The sequence below is a fragment of the Pleurodeles waltl genome, chromosome 6 (assembly GCF_031143425.1).
Source record: "Pleurodeles waltl isolate 20211129_DDA chromosome 6, aPleWal1.hap1.20221129, whole genome shotgun sequence".
In the NCBI taxonomy this organism is placed as follows: Eukaryota; Metazoa; Chordata; class Amphibia; order Caudata; family Salamandridae; genus Pleurodeles; species Pleurodeles waltl.
The window spans coordinates 12,255,649-12,276,698 of NC_090445.1; the positions used below are offsets into that span (position 1 = coordinate 12,255,649).

Sequence of the window (21,050 nt, forward strand, 5' to 3'; positions counted from 1 at the left end):
GAAGAGGTAAATTATGCGGTGTAATGCAGCCCATTTTGTGACAGTAATACTTACTTTGTCATTCATTTTTTCTTACACATGGTAACACTGTCTGTGGAAATGTTTCACCTCATTCGTACTAGTTTAACAACTAAACGCAGCAATAAGCAACTGAAGGATAACCAGGCAAGCTTTGCAAATTGACCTCCACTGCACAGGAACACATGTCCATGTTTTTAGTAACTTTTGATCCTTTAAGTTAGAAACATTGCTTTTATTAAAATCTGCAGAATATGCAACATATGGTGTATTATGTAGTAAGTGTGGTAGATCCATGATTATGTGGAAAACGCGGTAGCCTTAATTCCAGTTGAATGCGTTAGCAAGACTTGGTGAGTATATTATAAAGAGAGACGTTAGATTATTCACATAATACCTGCCATTGGAGTGGGTACATCCTGCCTGAAAGTACCAATGGAAAGTTCAAGAGTCTTCCAGCAGATGAACATGGTTCAGAGCTCCATTGAGGCCACTTGCTTGAGGACTGGGGCAACAGCAGCCAGGGAGTCATGATCTTTGCCACAAACATCTCCTTCCCTCGTGTAAGCTGCATATATCCCTCCAGCTCATCACACCTTGAGACAGCTGCTCTCAGGTTAGTTCAGCATCTCCAGCACCCACACCTAAAGGAAGGAGACGTCCCGTGAGGGGGCAGGGTGGTCCTGCATACATGGGTGCCATTTAATGTGGCCGTGGCTTTTCCATTCAGCCAGTAAATACAGCAGTCAGGTGATTGGTGTGCACATTCCAAAAACTCCATCAGTAGCTGCCCATTTGATTTTGTTGAGTCATTGAAATGACTTACTGTGGGCTTACCAAGAACTTACAAGGGCTAACTGCCCACCCTTTGCTTACCAACTCTGTTGCTTGCTTCTTAATAAATACTTTCCTAGCCACAGCTTGTCCATCTTGTTTTTGTCCCTCCCCTGGAGCACAGTCTCTTTCCCACCCCTTTGACTGCTGACTTGTATCCTACCACTGCTCATTTTTAGGGAGGTTTTTTTTTGGGTTACGTATTCCATGACAGTGCATGTGTTTTCCAGGTCTCTTCCTCGTGGGTTCACGGCACAAAATGCCTACACCGCAGTTCTCACATGAATTCTGCTGTCATGTGTACTTCTCTGCAGTGCAGTGATGCTCTCTCCCTCATGTGCATTACACCCTTGTTTGCTTCTCCTGACAATCTTCTCTAGTGTGTACTTCCTGCTGCCCATCATGTTGCTGTCTCCCTCGTGCGCTGTTTTTCCTCGTTACTCCACTCGCTTATCCATTGCCCCGACCCCCTGCATTCCTTGTATTTTAGAAAAATGAGCTAATTTGCGCTAAATAAATATTTTTTATTGACTTATCAAAGAGGCACCTGTCACCTTAGATCAGTAAACTAAAAACAACTGAAATGGATCTCATGTCCTCCCACTTGCACACATGCATTTTGACCCATGCATGCGGATGCCATCACGTATGTACGACCGTGGCACAACGCGGCTACTAGTAGCAGTCACATCATTCTTGCCTTTTTCCGCTCCATTTTATTTTTTATTTTTTCTCGGATGCTGTACAGCATCATCAAAAAACACTGGCAAAGACAACTGGTTCTCAAGGGGAGAGCTACAGGCTCTGCCAATGCTTGTATTCAACATCAGTATAGGCACCCTCCAGGCAGAGGCCAGCTCTGCTACTCCGACTTCCAGGTGCCCCTCCTTGTACCTCTGTATCCCCCTGGGAACCGTAGCTCCTCCTGACCCCCGGCCTCTCTATCTCTAGCTCCTCCTTACCCATCACTGACCCCGGCCTCTCTGTCTCTAGCTCCTCCTGACCCCTCCCTGACCCCAGCCTCCCTCTGTCTCCAGCTCCTCCTGACCCCTCCCTGACCCCTGGCCTCTCTGTCTCCAGCTCCTCCTGACCCATCCCTGACCCTTGGCCTCTCTGTCTCCAGCTCCTCCTGACCCATCCCTGACCCTTGGCCTCTCTGTCTCCAGCTCCTCCTGACCCCTCCCTGACCCTTGGCCTCTCTGTGTCCAGCTCTTCCTGACCCCTCCCTGATCCCAGCCTCTCTGTCTCCAGCTCCTCCTGACCCCTCCCTGACTCCTGGCCTCTCAGTCACTAGCTCCTCCTGACCCCTGCACTCTCTGTCTCCAGCTCCTCCTGACCCCCCCTGACCCCAGCCTCCCTCTGTCTCCAGCTCCTCCTGACCCCTCCCTGTCCCCTGGCCTCTCTGTCTCCTCCTGACCCCCGCACTGTCTCCAGCTCCTCCTGACCCCAGCCTCTCGGTCTCTAGCTCCTCCTGACCCCCGCACTCTCTGTATCCAGCTCCTCCTGGCCCCTCACTGACCCCTGCCTCTCTGTCTCCAGCTCCTCCTGGCCCGCCTGACCCCCAACCTCTCTGTCTCCAGGTCTTCCTGACCCCAGCCTCTCTGTCTCCAGCTCCTCCTGACCCCCGGCCTCTCTGTCTCCAGCTGCTCCTGACCCCCGGCCTCTCTGTCTCCAGCTCCTCCTGACCCCCGGCATCTGTCTCCAGCTCCTCCTGACCCCCCACCTCTATGTCTCAAGCACCTTCTGACCCTGGCCTCTCTGTCTCCAGCTCCTCCTGACCCCCGGCCTCTCTGTCTCCAGCTCCTCCTGACCCCCGGCCTCTCTGTCTCCAGCTCCTCCTGAGCCCTCCCTGACCCCGGCCTCTCTGTCTCCAGCTCCTCCTGACCCCTCACTGACCCCAGCTTCTCTGTCTCCAGCTCCTCCTGACCCCTCACTGACCCCCGCTTCTCTGTCTCCAGCTCCTCCTGACCCCTCACTGACCCCAGCCTCTCTGTTTCCAGCTCCTCCTGACCCCTCACTGACCCCAGCTTCTCTGTCTCCAGCTCCTCCTGACCCCTCACTGACCCCCGCTTCTCTGTCTCCAGCTCCTCCTGACCCCTCACTGACCCCAGCCTCTCTGTTTCCAGCTCCTCCTGACCCCTCACTGACCCCAGCTTCTCTGTCTCCAGCTCCTCCTGACCCCCGCCTCTCTGTCTCCAGCTCGTCCTGACCCCGGCCTCTCTGTCTCTAGCTCCTCCTTACCCATCACTGACCCCGGCCTCTCTCTGTTTCCACCTCCTCCTAGCCCCTCCTGCCCCCAGGCCTCTCTGTCTCCAGCTCCTCCTGGCCCCTCCCTGACCCCAGCTTCTCTGTCTCCAGCTCCTCCTGACCCCTCACTGACCCCAGCCTCTCTGTTTCCAGCTCCTCCTGACCCCTCACTGACCCCAGCTTCTCTGTCTCCAGCTCCTCCTGACCCCTCACTGACCCCAGCTTCTCTGTCTCCAGCTCCTCCTGACCCCTCACTGACCCCAGCCTCTCTGTTTCCAGCTCCTCCTGACCCCAGCTTCTCTGTCTCCAGCTCCTCCTGACCCCTCACTGACCCCAGCCTCTCTGTTTCCAGCTCCTCCTGACCCCCGCCTCTCTGTCTCCAGCTCCTCCTGACCCCTCCCTGACCCCGGCCTGTCTCCAGCTCTTCCTGACCCCCGGCCTCTCTCCCTCCAGCTCCCCCTGACCCCCTCTCTGCCTCCAGCCCCTCCTGCCCCCCCCCCCGCCTCTCTCTGTCTCCAGCTCCTCTTGACCCCTCCCCCCTGTCTCCAGCTCCATCAGAGGCCCCGCCTCTTGCTGTCTAGCTCCGCCCCCTCCCTGCCCCTCCCTGGGCTCCCTCCACGCGATGACCCGCCCGTGGTGAGCTGCCGTCCACGTGACGTAGACACGCCGCTGACGCATGCGCAGCTGTTTCAGGCGCGTCCTCAGGTAGGAGCTGTGGCCGTAGAGGTAGAGGTAGGACTAGCAAGCGGTGACCCCTCCTTAGAGGTCACTGGCGGCCATCTTGGATCGGGGACGCGCTCCTGTAGTTTGAGGTCACCCCAAGCACACAGTCACGAGTCGTTGGGGGAGACGAGATGACAGGCCCTAGAGTCGTTCTTTAATGCAAGTCTCCGGTCTCCAGGAGCGGACCCAGGGCTCTGGTCCCAGCCCCCGCCGCCCTCTGTGTCCAAGCAGCAGCTGCTGACAGTGCCCAGGGCCCCAGTGCAGGTTCAGGCGGTGCAGGGCTGAGCACTGGGTGAATGTTGATAATAGTGCAGTTTGCAGTGGTTTGCAGGTGTGGGCTGGTTGGGTGCAGTGTAGTCTTTGCAGGTTAGTGCAGTTTGTTTTAGGTGGTGAGGAGCTGAGCATTGAGTGAATGTTGATAATAGTGCAGTTTGCAGTGGTTTCTAGGTGTGGGCAGGTTGGGTGCAGTGTAGTCTTTGCAGGTTAGTGCAGTTTGTTTTAGGTGGTGAGGAGCTGAGCATTGAGTGAATGTTGATAATAGTGCAGTTTGCAGTGGTTTCTAGGTGTGGGCAGGTTGGGTGCAGTGTAGTTTTTGCAGGTTAGTGCAGTTTTTTTTAGGTGGTGAGGAGCTGAGCATTGAGTGAATGTTGATAATAGTGCAGTTTGCAGTGGTTTCCAGGTGTGGGCAGGTTGGGTGCAGTGTAGTCTTTGCAGGTTAGTGCAGTTTGTTTTAGGTGGTGAGGAGCTGAGCATTGAGTGAATGTTGATAATAGTGCAGTTTGCAGTGGTTTCCAGGTGTGGGCAGGTTGGGTGCAGTGTAGTCTTTGCAGGTTAGTGCAGTTTGTTTTAGGTGGTGAGGAGCTGAGCATTGAGTGAATGTTGATAATAGTGCAGTTTGCAGTGGTTTCTAGGTGTGGGCAGGTTGGGTGCAGTGTAGTTTTTGCAGGTCAGTGCAGTTTGTTTTAGGTGGTGAGGAGCTGAGCATTGAGTGAATGTTGATAATAGTGCAGTTTGCAGTGGTTTGCAGGTGTGGGCTGGTTGGGTGCAGTGTAGTCTTTGCAGGTTAGTGCAGTTTGTTTTAGGTGGTGAGGAGCTGAGCATTGAGTGAATGTTGATAATAGTGCAGTTTGCAGTGGTTTCTAGGTGTGGGCAGGTTGGGCGCAGTGTAGTCTTTGCAGGTTAGTGCAGTTTGTTTTAGGTGGTGAGGAGCTGAGCATTGAGTGAATGTTGATAATAGTGCAGTTTGCAGTGGTTTCCAGGTGTAGGCAGGTTGGGTGCAGTGTAGTCTTTGCAGGTTAGTGCAGTTTCTTTTAGTTGGGGCAGAGCTGAGCTCTGGGTGAATGCCCATAATCCTGCAGTGGTTTCAGGGTGTAGACAGGCTGTGTACAGGGTGCAGTTTTTGCAGGCTCAGTGCATTGATCTTTAGGTGTGATAATATTGTTTTTGTTGGCGTACAGCTGAGCATTGAGTGAATGCTGATAACCCTGTACTTTGCAGTGGTTTCTAGGTGTGGGCAGGTTAGGTACAGTGTGGTTTTTGCAGGTTAGTGCAGTTTGTTTTAGGTGATGTACAGCTGAGCTCTGGGTGAATATTGATAACACTGCATTTTGCTCCAGGTGTAGTGCAGCAGTATTGGGGTCACAAGCCTCACACTGTGGTGGGATCTGTGTGCAGTGTAGGCTTGGGGGATCTGTGAAGGCCACAGAGATGCATGGGCTCCGGGGTGGCAGGGCATTGCTGCTCTCAGCTGTATCTGTAGCCGTTGGGGCAGGCCTGGGAGCTGGAGCTGTGAGCTGGCATCACTGGGCTCACCCTGAGCCAAGACTCTTCACTGTTCAGGCTGCCACAGAGCTGGCCCCTGGGGCTAGCCTAACGAAGTATGGCTTCCCTGGAGGCCTATCCCAAGTGCGAAGCCGTGAGGGCTACGCATTGGCATATGACCCTCGGCTTCGAGGCGCTGCATGGGTCATTGAGAGGCTGGACACTGAGCGGCTACAAGGTTCTTCCACCCGCAAAGGTTGCGAGTTCCAGGAGGACAACACCATACACATCTACCACCGAGCCACCAATGCTGACTTCAAGGGGAGCGGCTTCGACAGGGGACACTTGGCAGCTGCCAGGAACCACAAGTGCAGCCAGAAGGCTATGGATGAGACCTTCTATTTGAGCAATGTTGCCCCACAGGTATTGTTTGCAGACCCCCTTAGTCCTTGAGGTGACGCAAAGTGCAGTTTCTGACTAGCCTGTTTTTCCAGGAGCCATGCATAGCTTGCATTTCTACCATTACCAGGACTTTTGTCTACTCATCGATAATGAGTTGGGAAGTGCATTTTGTTCTTCAGAGGAAGGATAGGCTGTCGTTTGTCTACACCTTTAACCAAGTAATTCAGGGTTTAAGAATGAGATCTACACTGAATTTTATTTTATAGGATCATCTGCTATTCCAGTGTCCTCTTCATGGAACCCCACTTTTTCATTTTTGACCAGAATCTTTCCTGAACAGCTCAGATTAATAAACTGTTAACCTTCTACGCTAGTCTATGCTTTCAGTACAAAATTCTCCCCTACTTGCCTTCTCATCTTGACAAGTAGAGTTTAAGGCAACTTCCCAGAGGCGCCTTGTGTCAAACCCCATTCAGGAGGCCACAAGACTATGTGTAACCATTTACACACTTGACTCTCAGTAGTAGTGAGGGCAAGCAGTTACAGGCTTCTCAAGAGGTTCATGTGTGGTTACTCAGGCTCTATAATCAATACCGCTCTCTTTAACTCCCAGCAGCACAGTAGCATCACTGTCCAGTCCAGTGCTTTTCTTTGTGGAAAAGACAAGAACTTCATTACACAGAAAACATAGAATTCCAGTACACACTCAATAATGCACAAATACCTGGTTCCAGGGTGCAGGTCTTTGCACTCTATGGGCCTCTGCTGTCTTGGCCGTCACCTCTCTGTAGTGGTCCCCTTCTACTGGGTTCCTTCTTTCCAGTTTCAGAGTTTGAGCTAGGTCTATGAATATGTAGCTCCTGCTCCCAGACCCCCCCCCCCAAAACCCCAGGTTTGTATTATCACTCAATCTCTCACTAACTTTGTAGTATAGTGCGGTGTAGTATTTGGCCCTCCTGTGGCAGTTTGACTCTTACCAGCAGCAGGGTCTCTCATGTGGTATCGTGGCAAATGTCCATGTAGTGTGTCACTCGCTAGGTTGCAGCAGGAGTGGAGGCTTCAGTCAGAAACCCCCTTCTGGGTGGCAAGGTGCATATCGCGGCTCACTCACGCACGCTGGTATGACTTTACTCATGTGCCTCACTACAGTGTGTATTTGGTACTTCTTTTTTAGATCAACGGCCACACACTTACAGATGACTATTTTTTGACTAGCAGAAGCCTGGGGCTGTCTTTGGCACAGTGCCTCAAGGTGATGAATGACCCTGGATCTTCACAAGGCATCCCTCAGTGCAAATCTCTATTCACTTTATCTTCAGGGCTGGTCCTGACCGAACTTTCTACCAGAATGGGGTGTATTGTAAAGGGAGAAAAGGCGCACCAAGGAAAATTCACTAAACTTAAATTACTTCAACATCATGTCTGCAACGGTGCACTACAGTGGGGAATACACCCTAAAACCCCAAATATTGACTGAAATTCAGTCTAATTATTTTTTATGAAAAATGCTGAGGCACCCGTTAACCCAGTATACACTTATCCTAAATCCAAGGGCTTTCACCTATTGAAAGAGTTCCTAAGTATGTAAGGATTTACCACTAACATTACACAACAAATGGCTAAATAAAAAGCAATAAAACAAAAGTGTAATAGATCATGAATTTACTAATTATATAATCCTCAAAGAAATATATCAAAAACTCCCCCTTATAGTTCAATATTCTTACACAAAAGTCTAAAGGTATAAGTTCATTTCCTTCCAAGTTTACCGAACAGTCTAATGGCAATCCATAAGGTTTCCAAAGTCCATTATGTATAGTCTTGGGTGTTCCTCCAGAGCTTTTTTAACTAACAGTTCAAGCACAATATCCACATTGTAAAAAAAAGGGTCCAACTTCCTTACAACGACCTCACAGCCAACACGTGTTTCATCACTGGACTTCTTCAGGGCTGGAATGTAGTCGCTTCTTATAACACATTCATCTAAATCTCAATCGTCAAAAGACAAAGCTACATTCAATGTAATCTTATCAAAATCACTCAAAATATATTTCATTAATGCATAGTGGAACCCAGTGTGCCAAACCAACTTGGTGGGCTAGTGTCCAACAGCTCAATCATGATTAAAATAATCACCCTATTAATTTGTGCAGACACCCAAAGTAGTGATAATCCTTAACATGCAGTCATAATCACCATAATAAGAGTAAGTGAGTCAGAAATATTAATAAATAAAATATAAGAACTTAAATATAAATTAACGGAAAAAGATTAAGAAATCACTCTTTTACTGTCATGTTATAACGAACAAATCCCAAACTAATAACCCAATATATTTAATCCATTAACATTATACCTCCAAAAGCACCATCTCATAACTTTGAAGGTCACAACAGACTGCAAACCCACTGTCAAAGGTTATCAACTGACTGTCTTTCCACTCGAACGACAATCAAAACTCGATCCACTGACCTGTAACCAAACTTTTCGTGAGCCTTGCCTTAAGTCATAACCTAAACAACCTGCTGTCTTTGTACCAAATAAATAACGCCAATTCTACATCCTCATTATTGTAATTAACAGTTCCCACTGAACCGAACCGAACAACACACTTGGCAGTGCTGTGATTTTGCAGTCTACTTGTGGGGTACACATTTTCAGTCAGGCCTACTGTAGGAAAATGGCTCCCTGTTGCAGTTACCCCCCACTTTTTGCCAGATATTGATGCTGACTTGACTGAGAAGTGTGCTGGGACCCTGCTAACCAGGCCCCAGCACCAGTGCTCTTTCACAAAAAATGTACCATTGTTTACACAATTGGCACACCCTGGCATCCAGATAAGTCCCTTGTAAAAGATACCAGTGGTACCAAGGGCTCTCTGACCAGGGAAGGTCCCAAAGGGCTGCAGCATGTGTTGTGCCACCCTAAGGGACCCCTCACCTAACACAGGCACACTGCCATTGCAGATTGTGTGAGTTGGTGGGGAGAAAAAGGCAAAGTCGACATGGCATTCCCCTCAGGATGCCATGCACACAAAATACTGCCTGTGGCATAGGTAAGTCACCCCCTAGCAGGCCTTACAGCCCTAAGGCAGGGTGCACTATACCACAGGTGAGGGCATAGCTGCATGAGCAATATGCCCCTACAGTGTCTAAGTCTATTCTTAGACATTGTGAGTACAGTGTGGCCATATTAATTATATGGACTGGGAGTTAGTCAAAAACAAACTCCACACAGTTCCATAATGGCTACACTGAATACTGGAAAGTTTGGTATCAAACTTCTCAGAATAGTAAACCCACACTCATGGGTAACCCGAGACGACCCCCCCTGGAGCCCACAGCGACGCATGCAGAGAGAATCCAGAGGCTCCCCCTGACCGCCACTGCCTGAAACAAAGAACCTGACGCCTGGACCGAGCACTGCACCCACAGCCCCCAGGACTAGAAGGAACCGAACTCCAGTGCAGGAGTGACTACCAGGCGACCCTCTGACTAGCCCAGTCAGTGGCTGGCCCGAGAAGCCCTCCTGTGCCCTGCCTGCACCGCTAGAGTGACCCCCGGGTTGATTCCTATTGAAAACCCGACACCTGCTTTGCACACTGCACCCGGCAGCCCCTGTGCCGCTGAGGGTGTGTTTTGTGTGCCTACTTGTGTCCCCCCCCAGTGCTCTACAAAACACCCCTGGTCTGCCCTCTGAAGACGCAGGTACTTACCTGTTGGTAGACTGGAATCGGAGCACCCCTGTTCTTCATAGGCACCTATGTGTTTTGGGCCCTCTGCACCTGACCGGCCCTGTGTTGCTGGTGCAGTGACTTTGGGGTTGCCTTGAACCCCCAACGGTGGGCTGCCTATGCCCTGGAACTTGAACTTGTAAGTGCCTTATTTACTTGAAAAACTAACCAATACTTACCTCCCCCAGGAACTGTTGATTTTTGTACAAAGTGTCCACTTTTAAAATAGCTTATTGCCATTTTAACTTAAACTGTGTATGTTACTGCTCTAATTCAAAGTTCCTTACTTACCTGTGTGGAGTACCTGTGCCATTTATGTATTTACTTCAAATCTTGAATCTTGTTGTTCTAAAATAAATTAGGAAAATATATTTTTCTATATAAAAACTATGGGCCTGGAGTTAAGTCTTTGAGTGTGTGTTCCTCATTTATTGCCTGTGTGTGTACAACAAATGCTTATCACTACCCTCTGATAAGCCTACTGCTCGACCACACTACCACAAATTAGAGCATTAGAATTATCTAATTTTGCCACTATCTTACCTCTAACGGGAACCTCTTACTTTGAGATAGTATATACAGAGCCAACTTCCTGCACCCTACCACACAGGCATACCACTAAAGGTGGTTGGCAGCTCTGACGAGGATAAATGAGAAAGGTCACACTGTCCGACCAGGCAGTACTGCAGGTTCTTTGAGGCACTTTCCCAAATTTCTGGTGGACACACCCTGTGCCAGAGTCAATAACACTACTCCAACCTGTGGTCCGGGGACACCTGAGGGTCTGCAAAGCCTCCTCAGGGGCTCCAGGAATGCTTATAAAATTTAGTAATATTAACAGATGAGGTCCCAAGCTTTCAGTAATGACTTATTGATTCCAATAATGATTCAGTGGGGGTCCCGGGTTCCAGTACTGATAAAGGTGGGGTCCCCAGAAGTCAAAAGGTTGGGAACCACTGCACTAGTCCATTCCATGATCTGCTCTTCCTGCTGGCGGCTTGGTGCTTCCTTCCCTTCCTCACAAGCAGAATATTTTGTTCCCTCGCCTGTGCGGATTTATTTGACAGTGCAATACTAACCCCTGGCTCCGTATTAGTCCTGGAGTACTCTGAGGAGTAATCTCTACTCGGTAGAAGAGACAACAACCAACAACAATGGGATCTTGAGTGCCCATCTTTATACCAGTTTTGCAGACAGCGGACACATATTCCAGGTCTGCTTCTTGGAACTGGTTTGGGATGGTTTCCCTTTCATGAGTAGTGGCCAGTACACCTTCCAGGCCTTGCCTCTATCTGCAAGGATGCTTTGCCCAGTGGGACAGTCTCCAGGTGGAGTGTCCACCACAGAAGTACAAAGAGGTGAGAGTAGGCTGCACGCAGATATTTACGGCCTCTCCTCACAGAGAGCAGGAAGAAAGACACAGATAACGCCACTTTATGAAATTAGGAATATATTTATATCTTTAAAATGACACCAAAACTAATAAAATCCAATATAGGGGACCAAAGATATGAATTTTAAAAGAATAAATAAAAAATGTGCTTTCTAGTGCTCAAAAACCAATAGCACCAACCGGGGACATCAGGTCGCGCTTGACTGGGAACAAGTCACAATTTGAGGCAGTTTGCGATGTAGCCTTGCTTAAATACACTTAATGGGAGGCCTGAGTCAAAGTTTTACCTTTGGACTTGGTTGTTTTTCGGGAGCTTTTTCTGTCGTCGTTGGACGAGGCGCCTCGTCAGGCCGGGCTTTGATGCAACATCGTCAGCTTGGCTTAGGGCGAGGTCCTGGTCAGCTCCTGGAAATCTCATAGACAAGGAAAAGCTCAGGGGATTCAGGGGGGTGAACCTGAAATTCAGACCGGTCACCATATGGAGCTGTTTTCCAAAAGTTCTCAAAACTTCTGGGTGTCCTTCCAGAAGGCATCCTTTGGGTCTCCAGCGCAAGCTTGACCTTACAAAGACAGCCTGTGCAGTAGGACTTCAAGCTTCCCTTGCATACACAGAATATCACAGGAATTATCTGTGCATGTTACACACACACACACGTACATCCATAACAGGTGTAGCACAGGGAGAAGGGTGGAAGCTTGATCTTAGATCTTACAAAGACAGCCTGTGCAGTAGGACTGCAAGTTTCCCTCGCATACACAGAATATCACAGGAATTATCTGTGCATATTACACACACACACACACGTACACCCATAACAGGTGTAGCACAGGGAGAAGGGTGGAAGCTTGATCTTACAAAGACAGCCTGTGCAGTAGGACTGCAAGTTTCCCTCGCATACACAGAATATCACAGCAGTTATCGAGGCATGCCACACGTACACCCATGACAGGTATAGCACAGGCAGAAGGGTTCATGCCTGACTTTACAAGGACAAAGACAGCCTGTGCAGTAGGACTGCAAGCTTCCCTAGCATACACAGAATATCACAGGTATGTCAAAGGAATCATCAAGGCATGCTATACACACACACGTACACCCATGACAGGTACAGCACAGGCAGAAGGGTGCATGCTTGACTTTACAAGGACAAAGACAGCCTGTGTAGTAGACTGCAAGCTTCTCTCACACAAGCACGAAGGCTGCAGTAAATGCAGCACTCTTGCAAGAATCACTGACTACTACTTCAGTGTTCAGTGGGTGCTGGCTATTTCCAATCACATAACACCGCTGAGCTGGAGCACGCCTAAGAAAACTATGTAACTGTGTGCAGGTCCACCTGTCCATACCCTACTCCTGACTACTTCTTGCTTTAGTATAGATATATGGTTGTTGTCTTCTGCTTGAAATACATCTCTAAACCACATGATGCACTACACCAATGCTTCCCACAAGGGCCACACTACAAAACTACACTCTTCCATTCATGCCTTTTGGAAGGGCTTCCAGCCACCTGATCACCACAACGTGCTTTCCCATCTCAACACAGCAATGAAGCGCTGTGTAAAGGCTGAAGTGTAGTGGAGAACACTGTGCATGGCACCCTTTTATCTCTCTTACTGCTCCAGTAGCAAATGCAATACTTCAGAGAGCTCACCCAGGCCCCTCCTTACAACACCAGAGAATTTGGCATGCATCCTGGCAAGTGGCGTCTAGTATCTCAAACATAAAGTGGGGCAAGGGAATAATCAAGGTGAAAACACTGAGCTAACAGGCAGGAAAATGGGGGCAGGCTGGGCTGTCATTAGCTGCTGTCACCAGGTCTATAAGTCTCAGTGTTATAGTTTTCCTATCCACAGGACCCTCAACTGAACCAGAATTCCTGGAATAACCTGGAAAAGTACTGCCGGAGCCTTGCCAGATACAATAAGGGTGTGTACGTCTGCACTGGACCCCTCTTCCTGCCAAGGTAAGGACAGTGTTGCCTACTTCTCAGGGCCAGGCACGGTGAGGGTCAGGGCAAGGGTAAGCATGAAGCAGGGGTTGGAGACGGGGTCATATCTAATGTCTCATGGTAGCCACAAGACCATGATATCTACAGGACCAAGATATTTACACGACCAGGGAGTCTTCAAGACTACTGTACCTACCAAACCAGGGTATCCTTAGGACCAAGGTAACTCCGCAGAGAGGCTATAAACCAGAGTATCCTCAAGACCAGGCTATCCAGAAGACCAGAGCTATCCACAGGGATCAGTGTATCCACTAGAGGTCCAGGCTTAATACAGGACATGGTGAACCATAGGGCCAGGCCGCAGTAAAGAGACATCAAGCTATTTTCAGGGCCAGGGTACTGAGAAATGCAAGAGCAGAGTATGCACAGCAGGAAGAGTCTCCACCGGAGAGAAAAGCAGGAAAAAAAATCCTTTAAAAAAACCTTACTCCTTGGTGGCATGCATCATCATTGGGTTCTTCTCGTTCTGCTGCGGAACGAGGCGTACTTCGCCGTACGGATTATGTGGGAGCACTTTTGAAATATATAGTCTATATATCTTGAGTGGAAGAAAACATAGGAGTTGGGGGGGGGGGTCTTAGAATGGTTAAAAATACCTACCTACCAGGGAGTACAATACTTTAATACCTGCCCTAGTGGCGGAATGATTAAGCCTGGCATGCTTGCCTCCTACCTTCTCTTTTGTCTTGAGTAACTACAGGAGTAGCCAAAGAGCTAGGGAATTCCCAGTGCCAATCAATGGGATAATTTTAAAGGTGCCAGGCTACTTGCAAAGGTGGGAGGTGCATCTGATTATATGTAGATGGGGGAGGGCCCCAGGGTGTTCAGTGGAGCAGGAAGGGCTGTGTACTATTCGCAGAAGGAAAGGGGGCTTCGGCTAATCATAGGAGGAGAAGGGGCCATCAACCCTCCGAACGCTGCTACTTGGCTAGTGAGTAGCGGATTTTAATGCAGACGACTACCCACCTTGACAGAGTGCTTTCCTGCACTGCCATGCCCTTCTTTGCCTCAGAGGACCTCACAAGGAGCTGATCATCCACCTGGTGGTCTTTGGTACAATTGATGTAGAAGCTCAAAGCTCTTTTGAGGTCCAGCTGATGGAGTCTCTCCTCTTTTGAGAGGTGAAGTGGAGCAAGAATGTCGGGAAAGGGATGAATTGCCCAATGTGAAAAGCAGTCACAACTCTTGACAAAAAAGGCCGTCCTGATCCTCAACACCACTTTCTCTTGTAAAAAGGTGTTGTAAGGCTGCTGTACCGAGGGAGCCTGAAGCTCGGTCATGCGATGAGCTGAAGTCAACGTGATCAGAAACACCATCTTTTGAATCTGGAGACGTAGGGGATACAGCTGTACAATGGTTCAAAGAGCGTGCACACGAGGAAAATGAGGACCAAATCAAGATCCCATTGTGGCATCATAAACAAGTTGGAAGGAAATAAATGTGTCACAGGTTTTAGAAACCCCATCACAACTGGAAATTTGAACAAGGACAGCTGGTCTGGTAAACGTAAAAAAGCTGAAAGGGCTGACAAGTAACCTTTAAGGGTACCCAGTGCAAGTCCTTACTGGGTCAAAGATAACACAAATAACAAGACATCCGACAGCTAGTCTGTCACAGGTCAGTATTTCAGGTGCCACACCAGGCAACTAACTTGTCATAGTGCCTGGCAAAGACAGATGTTGTAGAGGGATGCCTGGCAGCCAGGATGAAATCCTCAACATCTGGAAAAAATCAGACTAAGTCAACTGTCACTGCTCAGTCTCCAGACCCGGAGGTGCAGACTGAGCAGGTTCAGGTATGAGACCCTGCCCTGCTGCTGCAACAAATTCTCCCGAAGCAGAAGTCTGATAATAGGACAGATGCTTATGCCTAGAATTTCTGAGTACCGCACACTCCTGGCCCAATCTGGAGCCACAAGGATGACTTGGACCTGGTCGTTCCTGATTTTCTACAGAACTTGGGGCAGGAGAGGCAGTAATGAAAAGGTGTACATGAGTCACGAGCTCCACTCTGTCAGGAATATGTCTACAAGAGAGAGCCTTCTTGGAAAACAACATTGTGCAATGGGTTTGATAGTGCATGTTCTTGATGGTGGCAAAAAAGTCCTAGCCTGGGTTTTCCCACTGCTGGAAACTGCCTGTGCCACTTTGAGATGTAACCGCCATTCGTATTCCACCAGGTGCCTGAGTTTGTCTGCCCTGGCGTTAAATGATCCCGCCAGATGGCTCAAGACCAGGGTAATGCACTGCCACTCCAGAGAAGAAGTGCAGTCTAGCAGCTGGCAGTGCAGAATGTTTGCAGTCTACTCCAAACCCTGGATGGATTTTGACCGGTTGCCTTGGAGCTGGGGCCACTGAGACTTCAGACTCTACTGCAGAGCTCGCATATGCCAACTAGCATGGTCGGTGAGCAGGATACAAGAGGCCACTAGGCCCAGAAGCCTCATAGCCATCCTCACTGAGACCCAGGACTGAGGTAGAAACATCTGGATCATAGCCAGACTGTCCTGGACTCGTCGGGAGAGAAGTGAGGCCCGAAAGTACATTGTATTGAGGATCGCTCTGATAAAAGGAAGCCTATGCGAAGACATCAGGTGTGACTCTGGCACGTTGATAGTGGACCCCAGTGATGTAAGGAGGTAGTCTGCAACCGGCTGTGGCGAGCATGACTCAAGCAACCATTCATCAATATAGCGGACGACCGGTTCATGAGAAGGGCAGTATTTGAGGGGCAGTGCTGAGGCTGAAAGGGAGCATGCCAAACTGAAATGCTTGTGGCCCACCTAGAACGGTGGGCAGCACACGTGATCCTGCAGGGCGGGTACATGGAAATAGGTGTCCTGCAGATCTCATGCCACGTTCCAATGTCCTGGATCCAGGGCAGCTAAAATCTAGGTAAGCATGAGCATCTTGAATTTACCCTTCTGCGGTAAGAAATGAAGAGGTCGAAGATCTAAAATAGGGCAAAGACCTCTGCCCTTTTTGGGCACCAGGAAATATCAGAAATAATACCCATTTCTGTTCTCAGAGGTTGGAACCCTCTCTATGGTTTCTTTCTTTAAAAGAGCCTGGAGATCTTGACGCAGAAAGGACAAATTGTCCTGCAAAAGCCATTCTAAAGTAGGAGGAATGGGCAGCTGCTGGGCTTTCATGTTATGTTACTCCTGTAGTTAGCCCGGTGCTGTGTGTACTTTGTTCTTTCATTACTGGGTACCCTGGTCCTGAGAATAGCTTGGTGTCTCTTTATTGCGGCCTGGTCCTATGGTTCACCATGCCCTGCATTAAGCCTGGACCTCCACTCCTGCTACACCCCAGCCCCGGATAGAGTCCGGCCCTCTATCCAGCTATGCAGAGCAGAATCTTCAACCCCATAAAGAATCTGTGCAAAGTTTGCGAAAGAGTTCCATAATTGGCAGCCCTTCTTAAAGGGGATAAATGCTTCAGCAACCCAAGTTTTCCTCTCTGACCTACTGCTCCGGGTGAAGGGAGGGGGGGGGGGGGTGCTTCCAAGGGCTAGGAGTGTGATCAGGCACATCTGACCTGGTGACCTCTGCAGTATCCTGAAAACCAAGAATAATTTTGTTTTGGTGTTTGTGCAGGAGTATGTTGTGTGAATTTGCTGTTACAGCAGTTGGCACTCGGAAGAGAAGTACAGCTACAGTGAGAAAGGAAGTAACGGTGATCATGGAAGGGGATGCCAGCTGGCCTGTTTGTAGGGCACACTCACCTATTGCCTTTACAAATTCTTGAGTTAGTTCATTATAAACATACATCCACATCCCCTACCCAGGATGACCCCTTGGCGTAAGCTGCTGCTGCTGCAGATATTCACCGTTCCCATCCCTTACCCGCTGTAGGTTCCAGCGCCTCACCCTCTGTTCTCTTTCCTATGCCCAGGGTGCTCCCGCCCTGCAGATACCAGTTGCCGCTGCACTCTGTGTGTAGCCCTTAGAAATCTTTTACTGCAGTTCTAGATATTCACTGTTCTCCTCTCTTAGCCTAGTGTTTCCTTGCTGTAGGTTCCAGCATCTCAGACCCTCTGTTCTCTTTCCTATGCCCAGGGTGTTCTCACCCTGCAGATACCAGTTGCTGCTGCACCCTTTTCATAGTCCTTAGCAATAACTTGCTGTAGGTTGTAGTTCTGAAGTTCGTGAGCTCTTCCTTTATGTTGGATCTTCCACTTGCTCCTTGTTGCACATTTCCCACTTTCTTCTCTTTTCCCACAGGATGGAAGCAGATGGGAAGATGTACGTGAAGTACCAAGTGATCGGAAAGAATAATGTGGCTGTCCCTACACACTTCTTCAAAGTTGTCCTCTTGGAGAAACCCAATGGGGAAATCGAGCTCCGTCCCTACGTGATGCCCAACAGCCCGGTGGACGAGAAGATCCCTCTGGAACGATTCCTGGTCCCAATCGAGAGCATCGAACGAGCATCTGGTCTACTCTTTGTTCCTAATATCATGAAAAGGACAAACAGTTTAAAGGCCATCTCAGCCGGTACCCGTTGAGGAGAGACAGCTCTCCGTGACTTGTACACAGCTATGTGAGCAGGACAGGGGACACCACGAAAAGATCCAAGGAATGCTCTGTGCAGGACAAGGAACACTGCAAGACGATCAAAGGGACACTGTGAGCAGGACAGGGGTCACTGCAAGAAGATAAAAGGATCACCGAGTGGGATAAAGTACACTGCGAGAACAAACGACATGGTGAACAGGGCACCAACCATCTACAGAACACAGACTGAACGAGCAGGACATGCCCTCGATGCCTAGTCGGCGATAAGCATTTCCTCCTTGTGCAGATAGGATAATGAAGAATTTAATCACAGAAATGTAACTGGTTTAATTCTGTTATTCGAAAGCTGAAGAGAACCATAACTCGGACGCCACTTTGTAGTCGGTGCGAACATTTCAGCGTCCTTGCATGGTACCTCTTGCAGACGTTTCAGCCGCCAGTACATTGTATCCTGTGAAGGAACCTCGTTAATAAATTACTGTTCTGTTTTAAAATAACTGGGTGTATATTTTACTGTTGTAGCCAAAAGGAACGCACAGACTGTCATGCATCTTAATCCTCTTCCTCTGTAAGAGGCACATGCAGACCGTGTGGCTGCTTCTAGCTCTACACGGTCAATGACTACACCTGCTGGGTGTACTGCGATAGATTTATATGCTAGCTCTTCGTCTACTGGGTTTATTCAGTACCGGACAACTGGTGTCAGTAGAGTTGTTCTGTATGACGTTCCTCCTACACCATCTTTTGGTAAATGTCTTCCACTTTGCAGAGTAACATTTGTTTTTTATCCCATAAGTGCCCCCCTCCAGCCCACTTGGGAACAGTCTGCTGTGAAGGGCATAGAAGTGGTCATGTTTCTGACACTCCACCACAACATCTCCTTTTGCATCTTTTCTGTTACAACCACTAGGATCCTCCCAGTCCCCCGCTGCTGGTGACCAGTGTGCCTATAACCACTCCAAAACTGGTTTCATGTGTAGTCTGTTGTGTGGTATTAGTGAGATGCAGGATGCAATCATCCTCAGTAATTTCATCACAGTCCTCACCGTCAGATACTGGCCCTTCTGGGACAGGCGAGCCTGCTCTGTTAATACCAGGAATCTTTTCAGGCCTGGGAAGGTCTTTCCTATGTCTGCGTCTAGGGTTGCACCTAGGAACATTTTCTCACTTGATGAAGATTTTTCCATGTTCATTAAGAAGCCTACTTTTTGCAACATACTGGTCAATGTAGGCATGCTGTCCTGGGAATATTTCTGCAAGCTGGTCTTTACCATCCAGTCGTCTAGATAGGAGTACACATGTAACCCCTACCTTCTCAAGGGAACTGCCACTACTGAAAGACATTTTGTGAACAGACTTTTTTTTTTTAGTCTGTTTATTAGTTTTATCATTGCTTGCATTTAGTTGAAAATATCCACACATTATTACAGCAATTTATCGTTACATTTGTTATGTTACTACGATTTACATAGTGTGTCGACAGGACAATTTAAAGAGAAAACAAGAAAGAAAAACAAAAAAATGAAAAAAAGGTTAACAATAACAAATTACGCCATGTATAGATTATTATTGCTTGTATGTGTTACCGGTTTATGTCCAGTGCTGTGTAAGAGAATAGCCCAGGGGGAGAAAAGGGTGGGTGGGGGGTGCTAGTTTTGGGGGGGGAGGGTGTGCAGTCCAGGTTCAGAGGGGCCTGCTTTTTTTTTTTCCCTGTGTTGTCTATTCTTCGCGGGTTAATGACACTCAGGTGTGTCCACTCCTGAGGTAGCCGTATACCTGATTCAGGGAGGTCGGTTATCATCTTTTTGCTCCAGTTGTTCTATGGTAGAGTCCCATATATCTGCCCCTTTAATTTCCACCCCGCTGTCGCGTAGTGTATGTAGCATTTGCGTTTCTGCTTTAGTCCAGAGTAGCATGTGTTCTGTCCAGCGGTGTATGCTTGGTGCGCTGGGTGATTTCCACTATATGGCAATTAGGCGTTTGAGTAAGATGAACGCGAGGTCAGCACTTCTGTGTTTTTGCTTGTCTGTTCCTTTTCGTGTGCGTATTCCTAATAGGCAAGACTCTGGAGAGTGGGAGAGTGGTAAACTCAACGAGGTGGCTGTTTGTGTCGTTGCTTCCTGCCACATACGATGTACCGGGGGACAACTCCACGTCATATGGAAAAAATCTGCTTCCAGTGTCCCACATCTCGGGCATTCCGGGTCAGATTGTGGGAACATGCGTTTTATTTTGGCTGGGGTGAGGTGGACTGGTGTAGATATTTAAATTGCGTGTACCGGAAACGGGCATTTTGCGATACTTCTTTCGTATTTGCCAGTGCCATGTTCCATTTTTTTGTGGGTAAGGGGGCTTGTAATGTCGTCTCCCATCTGCTTTTTGCTTGAGTTTGGGCCTCTTCTGGGTGGTTCTGTAATGTGCGATATATCCAGGATATATCTGTTTGTGTGCCTACTCCTGTCAGTAATTTGTGAAGTACTGGTGCGGTATTAGGTTCATTGTTGCCATTGCCCCATATATTGCGTATTACTTGTTGTAGCGCCCTGTATGCGAGAAATTCGCCCTTGCCTAGGTTAAACCTGTCCATCAGTACTTCATATGATAAGAAGTGTCCCGCTTCAAATATGTCTCCTATTGTATTAATGCCTTTATCTACCCATGTTATTAGTTTAAATTGTCCTATTATGTTGTTTAGTCCTGGGGTAGCTAGTAGTGGTATTCTGGGTGAATATGGTGGTTTGCGTCCTGTCGACATTACATATCGGCGCCATACCCAATCTGCTACTTCCAGCAGGATTTTGCCATTGTGCGCTGATTTATCTTGACCAATGAGCTAGTTTATAGTGTCTGGTTGTCCCAGCAGGGTATTTATCATTCGCCCCTCCGAGCCGTTTGGGTTACGTGCCCAGTCCATGATCCAGTGTAATTTGTGCCGCTGCGTAGTATAATTCGAATTGGGGTGCTCCCAGCCCTCCTTTTTCTAATGGCAGGTAAGTCTTGGCTAGGGCTACTCGGCGGCGACCTATGTTCCACGTCAAGTCTGTCAGCAGGCTAGCTATGGGTGTAAAGTAGCTCTTGGGGAGTTTAAGTGGTAATGCCGAGAAGTAATACAGAATACGTGGTAGTTCGATCATTTGGGCTTTTGCTACTCTGGCCATGGGTGAGAGCGGGAGTGAGCACCAGAAGGGCATTCAGCTTCTTATAGACCTGATTGTGCGATCTAAGTTGCCTTCTCTGAGGTCATGTTCGTTGTGATAGATTTGTACCCCCAGATACTTGAAAGTGGTGTAGCACCACTGTAGCTTGTGTGTGGAGATTACTTCTCTTTGGGGGTCTGGAGTTAATTGCATCGGGAACAGGCATGATTTTGCCCAATTTACTTGTAGGCCCGATATATCTCCGAATATAT

At 48.6% G+C, this 21,050-nt stretch overlaps 1 protein-coding gene across 1 annotated transcript; it reads left to right on the forward strand.

Moving 5' to 3' along the window:
* The first annotated feature begins 3,927 nt into the window (after positions 1 to 3,927).
* Positions 3,928 to 18,138, forward strand: ENDOG (endonuclease G). The gene is made up of 3 exons (XM_069237019.1): positions 3,928 to 6,006; positions 12,969 to 13,078; positions 17,349 to 18,138. The coding sequence occupies exons 1-3, from the start codon at positions 5,530 to 5,532 to the stop codon at positions 17,629 to 17,631; spliced, it is 870 nt and encodes a 289-aa protein (XP_069093120.1). The 5' UTR covers positions 3,928 to 5,529; the 3' UTR covers positions 17,632 to 18,138.
* The last annotated feature ends 2,912 nt before the right edge of the window (positions 18,139 to 21,050 follow it).